At 47.9% G+C, this 8,966-nt stretch overlaps 2 protein-coding genes and 1 long non-coding RNA gene across 3 annotated transcripts in view; all 3 read left to right on the forward strand.

Annotated features, from left to right (window-relative positions):
• The window catches only part of LOC103741309 (factor VIII intron 22 protein-like), a 1,456-nt gene extending 687 nt beyond the window's left edge, over nucleotides 1–769 (forward strand). Inside the window, 1 exon segment of the mRNA XM_029567766.1 lies at nucleotides 2–769. Within this exon segment, the coding sequence (XP_029423626.1) occupies nucleotides 2–455 (454 nt within the window). The 3' untranslated portion in view covers nucleotides 456–769.
• A 1,266-nt stretch (nucleotides 770–2,035) lies between these two features.
• On the forward strand, nucleotides 2,036–3,676 carry LOC115071872 (paraneoplastic antigen-like protein 6B). Its single transcript, XM_029567767.1, has 2 exons — nucleotides 2,036–2,058; nucleotides 2,507–3,676. The coding sequence occupies exons 1-2, from the start codon at nucleotides 2,036–2,038 to the stop codon at nucleotides 3,117–3,119; spliced, it is 636 nt and encodes a 211-aa protein (XP_029423627.1). The 3' UTR covers nucleotides 3,120–3,676.
• A 4,066-nt stretch (nucleotides 3,677–7,742) lies between these two features.
• LOC103741298 overlaps nucleotides 7,743–8,966 on the forward strand; it is a 6,876-nt gene continuing 5,652 nt past the window's right edge. The window contains exon 1 of the long non-coding RNA XR_003850935.1: nucleotides 7,743–8,544. This is a non-coding gene — a long non-coding RNA (uncharacterized LOC103741298). The remainder of the gene's footprint in view (nucleotides 8,545–8,966) is intronic.

Raw genomic sequence — 8,966 nt, forward strand, 5'->3', positions numbered from 1 at the left:
CCCCCGCACCGGGGCCTCAGCAGCCTGGGCCCGGAGCCGGCGGGGCCCCGCCCCTGGGCGCCATGCTGCCGCCGGACCACGCCCTGGGCTCTGCCGCGCCCTCGCCGGGCGTGCTGGGCGCCTTCTCCGACGTGCTGGTCAGGTGCGAGGTGTCCCGTGTGCTGCTGCTACTGCTGCTGCAGCCCCCGCCCGCCAAGCTGCTGCCCGAGCATGCCCGTACCCTGGAGAAGTACTCCTGGGAGGCTTTCGCAGGCCATGGCCAGGACAGCACCAGCCAGCTTCCCGAAGAGCTGTTTTTGCTCCTTCAGTCCTTGGTCATGGCTGCCCACGAAAAGGACACGGACGCCATCAAGATGCTGCAGGTGGAGATGTGGCCGCTGTTGACTGCGGAGCAGAACCACCTCCTTCACCTTGTTCTGCAAGAAACCGTCTCCCCTTCGGGACAGGGAGTCTGAATTCACCTGAACAGTCTTTTCTCCTGTTGCATTTACCTTTGGGGACAGAAGATGAAAGACATCCTGGTTCTGCCTTTTCTCACGTTTCTTGTTGCCGCTGTGTCAATTTAGCTCTCTGTGCCTTGCTTGTCACTTAAAGTAGTGCTCTCCTGGTCCATTCATGTTGCTTCAAACGACAAAACTTCATTCTTAAGACTGAATCGGTCTTCACTGGGTAATAATACATTTTCTTTATTAATTTGTTTGTCGCATACTCTGCTGGTTCATTCTCTTGGCTGTTGGAAATAATGTTGCAATAAACATGGGAAGACAGATGTGTCTTTGGCATACTGATTCCTTTTCTTGTGTTGTATAGTCAAGTTCCCAGTAGGGAAGTCAGTACAATTTAACATCATCAAGAAGCATTTAGAAAAGAGAAAATATGCTTGTGTCCCCCAGTTGGTCATACTCCCTCTTGTAATATATTATTTCTTGGTTTTCATGTAAGCTAGTGTGGGGCAAAGCAGCAAATATATAATACTTAAAATCTCTGTATCTTGACATGAGGCCTATGTTGGCAAGTAGAACTGATTATGTTGTATCCCGCATTAGATTTATTTTACCATTTGCATTCTTAGCTAACTTGGAGTGTTCCTGATGTAGTAATTGAAGCCTATACAGGATAGCTTCACTTGTGAACTTGACACACCTGGGAAGAGGGAACCTCAGGGAATATTCTCTATCAGATTGGCCTGTGGGCCTGTCTTTGAGGCATTTTCTTGATTGTTGAGTAATGTGGGAGGGTCCAGCCCACTGTGGGTGGTGCCACCCCTGGGCAGGTGGTCCTGGGTTGTATAAGAAAGCAGGCTGAGCACAGGCCAGAGGAACAAGTTAGTAAGCAGCATGCCTCAATGGTGTCTACTTCAGTTTCTGCCTCCAGGTTCTTGCCCTTACTCCCCTCCATAATTAACTGTAAGATACAGGGTGAAATAAACCCTTCTCCACTTTGCTTTTGGTCAGTGTTTTATCACAGTAATAGGAAATAACTAGGATAGAAATTGGTACTAGAGAGAGAGATTGCTGTGATGAACTTGACCATGTATTTTTATGAGGATTGTGGAAGTGTTTAGAACTTTGGGCTGGAAAAGCCATTGTGGGCTCAGGGCTTAATGAGCTACTCTATGGGAACCTGGATGATAATGCTGAAAAGAAATGTAGACGGTGGAGGCATGGCTTGTGAAGCTTCAGGAGAAGCAAAGACTAGCAGGGCTGTTTGTGCTTTATTGGGATAATCAGTGCTGGTCAGCTGGGGCTGAAAAATTGGCTGTGATTAACAAGAAACTAGTGTTATTGAGGTGAAATCTTCATTTGGGAATATTTCTTCAAGTTGGGCACACAGATGTGGTCCATAGGGGGCCAAGGCTCTATCTCAAGCTAGAAGCTGGATGTATGTCTTCCAGGTGATCTTGGTTTTGAAGACATGATGGGGTCATAGAATCCTAGGCTTGGTGCCTTGTGAGGCCAGGAGAGGTCATGGGTAAAGACGCAGCCTCAGTTGCAGTGAAGACCCCAGGATATGGTAGAGATGCCAGGACTATGGGATGACCACCAAGGACAGTGGCAAGTGTGTGGAGCTGACCTGAGCCAATGAAACAACTGTATGTGCTGTAGATGATGGAGCCAGAGAAGTGATGCTTTCCAAGCCCTTTGGAACCCAGATCATGAATGAGTTCCAAATGTCTACCCTGCTGGACATTGGTTCTTCCCTCTTGAAATAAGATAGTATGTAGCTTGGTTTGGATTTTACAGGAGCCCATAATTAAGAGACATTTTAAAGAAACTTTGAACTTTTAAAGTGTTTGATTTTTTTTTAAAAGACTTTGGGACTTTTAAAGTCACATTAGATTTTATATTATGATACTGATATTAACATGAGATTTGGGGGACAAGAAATGGAAAGGTTATGATTTAATAGTGACGATTTAAAATGTGTGTCAAGTTGACAAGGGATCAGTTGTGCTGAATAGCGTCATTTGTGAACTTGACACACCTGTCTAGTGGCCCTGATCCAGGTGTTTGGAGACAGTCTCAGGCCACCATCTGGGTGAGGTGACTACTCAACAGCAGTTGGGTGAGCAGCTCTTGGCTTTCCTGTTGAGGCTGGAAGCCTTGCTGCAGAAAGCCATCCAGAAGGAATCCCTGGAGAGAGCCTCCACTGACCATGTATGCCTGAGGCAGGTGCTTACCAGGGCCAGCCTGACTGAGCCTCTGGGTGAAGCTCTAAGGAAACGGAGAATGATTGAGAGGTCTCCAACTTTCCTGGAGATGTTGGGGCTCATCTGGGAGTCAGAGGCATGGGAGGCCAGTCTAGCCAAGAATGTGAGAGCCCAGGTGGAGAAAGAAGCTGATAGCAGAGCCAATGCTAAGGCAGAAAATGAGAACATGGACAAGGAGAAAGACGAGGTAGAGGAGCAGGCAGAGGAGGAGGTGGAGGCAGAGGATGAGGAAGTGGAGAAGGAGGAGGAGAATGAAGAGGGGGAAGACCACAGCCTAGACCATGCTCCTTCAGATACAGGCCAGGCAGAATCCAATGAGGCCCTGGGGAGCCCCACCCCAGCTTGGACAGGCAGTATTCCTGGGAAGTGCCCAGGAGGGCCTGGCTGGGTGCACGGCTACCTTGCTTAGGCTGGAGAGCATGAGGCAGAGGAGACTGTTCCAGAGAGCCATCAGTCTGGAAGCATTGCTGAGGGGTCAGCCCCAGAGTAGAGAAGAGGGCCTGTAGATATCTGCCTGGAAGATGTTGGGAGGGGGAAAGTCTATCTCAAGGGTTGCAGAATATTTGGCTGGCTCTTCCAATGTAGGGAGACTACCACTTTCCTATTCAGCATCCCAAGACAGGCTGCTTCCTGCCCTGGGAAATTTACCTGTCTGCCTCAAAGTGACTCACTTGTCTAGTTAGCACCCACTCTCAAACCAGCTCCATCATCCATTAGTCCTATGCCAAACTGTGAAGTTGTGTGCCAACCCTGGGCAGGCAGAGGCCCTGACCCACCCAGTTAGTCAACTCCACACCACAGCATGTGCTATGAACTGGGCCAGCCAAGAGTCTGTTCACTCCTCTCCTGCTTAGTGTCTTGAGCTCGTGGTCTACTTTGATATACATCTAGGCCAGCCCCTGCTGCTTGTGCTCCTGTGGATGTGTACATTCTCACCTGAGCATGTCTCCCCAGAGACCCTGAACCTAGCCCTGAGAGCCAGTGGGAAGAATGGATGACAGTGTCAAGGCACTGGTTGATGCTCATCTCATGATTGACTTTGACCTGGAGATGGCATGAAGACCTGGACCAGGGATGGGTGGAGCTTGGGTACCATGCTTTCCTGTTGTTACTTGTGGATCCATTTTCTCACTTTAATGGGATGTTCCTTGCTGTGTTTTACAGTGTCCAGTATTGGTTCTGTGCCAGATGCAGTGGGTGATGCCCCGAGAGGTTGTCCCAAAGAGCAAGAGCATTGCCAGAGGGTAGTGTCCTAGAAAGAGGCAGATCAGGGGCCCTTGGAAAGAGAGAACCTGTGGCAAGTGGGCCCCAACTTGGCAGGCAGGAACTCCAAGTGGGATCTGTGGCCCCTTGCAGCCGTAAAGAGTTTCCGTGCTGTCATCCCCTCCTCTATAATGGTTTCAGTAAATGTTTATGATCAATAAATTTTGTGGATGCTCCAGCTGCATCCCACCTCTGCTGGGGTTGGGAGAGTTTGATCAACATTGGTGTATGTATAGGGCTGGGTCATGAGGAGATGCAAGGGGTCCTTGGTGGTCAGGAGTACACTGATCACTGATGGGTGTGAAGGCAAGTGGCTCTCTGGATTGCCAGATCATTTGGGAGTGAGGGGAACTAGGGATAAGTCAGTTATGTGTTAAAGTGAGGGTGTGGGGTGACAGACAAGGCCTGTGACTCCAATATTCCTGACTGCGAGGTGCTCAAGTTTGGAACGTGTCCCCAGAAAACTTGAATGGCATTTTTCACTAAAGGTTTTAGAAATTTGAAATACTGTGGAACCACAAAAGCCCTAAAATAGCCAAACCAGTTTTGAAAGAGAAATCCAAAGTTCCTGATGTTATAATGACAGTGATCAGAAGAATGCGGTGCTGACATGAAAGCAGAAACCAATAGGGGGAAAAGAAAGACAAGAAAGCACATAGCCACAGCAAACTGCCTTTCAGGAAAAGGTGCCAAGATCACACAATGGGGAAAGTACAGTCTTTTAACAAATAGTACTCAGAAAATTCACATCTACAAGTGGAAAAAATAAATCTGACCCTCTTTGCACACCACCATCTCAAAATGCATTAGAGAGTTAAACAATCTACCAGAAACCACAAAACTAAAAGAAAGTATGGGGAAAGCTGCCTGGCATTCTTTTTGGCAATATTTATATTTTTGGTATCACACCAAAACTTCAGGCAGCAAAAGCATGAATGTGATTTCCCTCAAGTTATAAATCTTTTGCACAGCCAAAGAAAATAGGTAACTACCCTTAGATTGGGAGGAAATATTCATGATTTGTATGCCTGTTTCATAAGGGGCTAATAACCAAAATAACAATGAGTTAACACAACCCAAGAGCAAAAAGCAAGAAAGCAAACAAAGGCTCCCAAATCATCTGATTTAAAAGTAGACAAAAGAGCATGACCAGTGGCTGTATGAAAAGGTGCTCAACATCACCATTAGGGAAATGTGAACCCAAACCACAATTAGAGGCTGCCTTAGATATGTTGAATAGCTATTATTAAACACAATAGGTAGCAAGTACTGGAGAGGATGTAGAGAAAACCAATGCCTTTTTCACTGCTTATGGGGATGTTATTTGGCATAGCCATCATGGAAACTTTAAATGGTGGGAAAACAATACACACACACACACACACACACACACACACACACACACGAACTTAAATAAGGCCCAGTAAGCAAGAGTGGTTTGAGGTCATTGGGCTTAGCAGACAGTTACCTCACTACTCAAGTTATATAAATCAGGTAAGGATTTTAGTACTCATGGAATACACAGTGGGAAGGCACCCAAGAGTTTTAAGAAGGGATTATTGGGATCAGACTTATATCTTAAGAAGTCACTGTTGGCTGCAGAGAAAGTCTTGGAGGAGGTGGGGAGCAAGGTAGTCTTTTGGAAGATCAGGTAGTAGGCTACCGTAGAGTTGTAGTTGACAGAGGAAGACAGCTTGGATGAGAAGTCAGCTGATTTTGCTCACAAATATCCCAAAAATATTTCTGAGAAAGTACATCCCTTCCCATACGTTGAGGTAGAACTTGAGGATGTTTTACTCAGTTTAAATGGCTATAAATACACCATTTCTGTCATATTGCACATGCTGACGAATCAATGTTTAGCACTGGTGTTTTAATGGTATCCACTGGACTCTAAATACTTTGGAAACTTGGTATCCTCAGGATCTGTTTAAAATACACAACAAGCTCTTCCTTGATTAGGAAAATTGACATCCACATTTTGCCTCCTTATATTCGTATTTCTACTTCTGTCACCCCCACATAATTTTATCTAAGCATGCTTTCTTTTATCCTGAACCGGTCCTGAACCCATTGTTGCCAGGGCTTTTGGTCTTTCAATCCAGGGCTGATGCATTTCAGTGCATAAGAATGCATATTTCATAGTGAGCAAGGGTTGGCCACTCTGCATTTGAAAAGCTGAAGAACAGAGCTATGAAAGGAGCGGGAGCCTGAATGAGGAAGCTTCAAGCATATGCCAGCAAGAATACACAACTCCAGGAAAGTGAAAAGAACTCAGAACACCTAAGCTTTGGAATGTCTTTGCACATGAAAAGGGCACATGAACCTGACTTTTAGCAGTGGTGAGCCTAGAACTCAGGGCTTCCAGCATGCTTGTCAAGCACCACACCACTGAGCTGCACAACCAGCTCCCAGATTCCATTTCTAGATCCCTGGCTTGCACCACAGTGGTAGTGATGGAAAAAGGAGAGAAGTTCAAAACTTGAGAGCAACATGGAAGGCAGAGGCCATTGATCTTTGTTTTGCATTGCTCAGAAGTTGGAACATGGAGAGTGGTCCACTGGTTTATGACGCTGGTCTCAAGAACAGTGCTTGGGTCTGTGCAGCTAGCTAGTCCCTAGAGTGGTCCATTGGTGTAAGTGATGCTGGTCCTGAGAAAATAAAAAGAAACTAGGCGCCATGAGTGCTCAGGGGCCCACAGCCCACTTGTTAAAACTTAACAAAAACCAGAACCAGCCTTATCAAAAGGCTGCAGGACAGGCAGGCGTCGGTCAAGCCTCACAGATGAAGCCATAAACAAGACAGAACTCCTGACCACCCTGGGGGCCCGATACCAGGAAATCTTTAGAAAACATCTGTGCTTCTGAGGTCACCTCCCATTTAGCAATCCTATTTCCCCTCAGCCCCGGACCTTACCCCATATCTCTGCATACCTTTGAAATTGCTGGTAAAATTACTATATGTGTTTGAATCTCTGCATACCTTTGAAATTACTGATGAAATTACTATATGTGTTTGAAATTAACCAATAACCGCACTTCTGTTTCTGTACACTGCTCCTGCCCTATAAAAATCCCCTGAACTCAACCTGAGGCGCGCTAGTCCTCCGAGGAGACTTTGTGCCCACAGGTACCTGTGTCCTGAATAAACCTCTTGCTGTTGCAACCCAAAGGCTGTGACTTGTCCTCCGTGGTCTCACTCTTACAGTCCCTAGAATAGCACTTGGGTCTGTGCAACTGGTCCCTAGCCCTTTGACCAAATAAAGCTCCGTAGAGGTGAGGGCTGCTTTAAGATATTGATGCACCAAAGTGCTTGTTCCACCCCACTTCTGCTGAAATCACCGGAGAAGGTTAGGGATTGCCCCAGTCGTTTGTTATTGCAGGACTCCATGAGCGCAGGCTCTGCTACAATTTGGGTTCCTGCCTGGTCCAGTCTAGAGCTGTGGCAAAGCTTAGCCTCCCGGATCCTCAGTCTGCACTTCCGTCCATGAGAACACCAAGTGTGGGGGCCAGCCTTGGAGTGGTGAGGTAGAAAACTGCCAGCACTTATACTACCTACTGCTGAGGGTAGCTTGGCAGCATCTCAGGATGATGTGACATCCTCTAAGATCGCACCGCCACGCCCCCAAGGGGGCGGATCCTGGCTAGACCCAGCTTGAGCTTCTGGGCAGTGGACTACAAATCCCAGGATCCTCCCGAGCGCTTCCAGTGACACCCCCCCCCCCCCCCCCCCCCGCCTCCGCGCACACCTCGGTGGGGCACTAGGGGCATAAAGAGGCAACATCCCTTTCCAGCCTTTCCGGAGGCAGAGACCTTGTCCTGCGCTAGGAGGGGCTACCCAGGAAAGGCGAGTCCTAGTTCCTGGAGAAGCTTCTTTCCAAGGTGGCCACCGAGGCAGAGGAAGTGACTGGTGTGGCGACGGGGGGCGCGTTCCCACTGTGGGGGCCTGCAGCTGCAGGACAACCTCCCGGAGACCAGGACAACTGCAAGTAGCCAGGAGTTCACAGTCCAGGGGATATAAACTGTTTTGGACTGCTTGGTTGCCATAGTGATTAACAGAAGCAGACCAGTGTGGCCCTGAGCACACACTGACTGCACTCCTGAGGGGTGTAGCCTGTGCCTCATGTCCCTAACTCCCAATCCCTGTGTGCATGCGCGCGCTCGCCCTATGTGTGTGCTATGTATGTACTACGTGTGTTATGTGGGGGAGGGGGAGTGAGTGCGGGTGCACACATGCAGTGGAGCTCCTGTGGAAGTCAGAGGACAACCTCGGGTTTGATCTATTTGTTCTCCCTACTTACCCAGAATAGCTGATCCCCTACCTTTCCAGGGATTCTCTCCCGTCTCGCTTTAAGAGCACTGGGATGGTCCTGAGCTACATCCGGATGGCTTTATGTGGGTTTTGGTGATTTGAACTCAGGTCTTCAGACTTGCCCAGCAAGCATTTTTACCCAGTGAGCTGTCCCGTTTTCCCCCAACCCCCAATCCCCAATCCTTGGATCCTAAAGACCTCTGTTCAGGAGCACTGCTGGACCAAAGGCTTGATTGGTGAATACCTCCTCAGGTGGGAAGGTAGGGAGACCAACAAAAATGAATCAGCTCTCAGGCTTGGGTGGATCAGGAGGGAATCGGCCCCTTTCTCAGACTCAAGAAAGAGGCCAATAGGGAGGGTATTGGGCAGAGGAAGAAAGAGGTTATCCTGCTGGGCCTGGATCTCAAGAGGGTTTTGGTCAAGTTGGCAGCCTCAGTGGAGTAAGAGGTTTGTGGGGCTGGAGTCGGGGGAGGTGGGTCGTGCTGTGTAATAGAAACATAGTGGGGCCATATGAGTGCATTTGAAAATTTCTAGTAGCTTTTCTGTCAAGTCAAAACAAACTGGGTAAATGAATTAAAGTGTGTTTTTTTTATCCAGCAAAGTCAAATGTATTATCTCAACATGTGATCAGTATAAAATGATGTCAGGGAGGTATGGCACACTCCTTGTCCTCCTTCTCCTC

Source organism: Nannospalax galili, unplaced genomic scaffold, assembly GCF_000622305.1.
Source record: "Nannospalax galili isolate Female #2095 unplaced genomic scaffold, S.galili_v1.0 scaffold880, whole genome shotgun sequence".
Taxonomy (NCBI): domain Eukaryota; kingdom Metazoa; phylum Chordata; class Mammalia; order Rodentia; family Spalacidae; genus Nannospalax; species Nannospalax galili.

What these genes read in the sequence shown, in the direction of transcription:
- LOC115071872 (XM_029567767.1), top strand. Translation starts at nt 2,036, where the DNA reads ATGACCACCAAGGACAGTGGCAA. An exon ending in ACCACCAAGGACAGTGGCAA is followed by an intron (nt 2,059 to 2,506) that starts GTGTGTGGAGCT and finishes GCCCTGATCCAG; the next exon opens with GTGTTTGGAGACAGTCTCAG.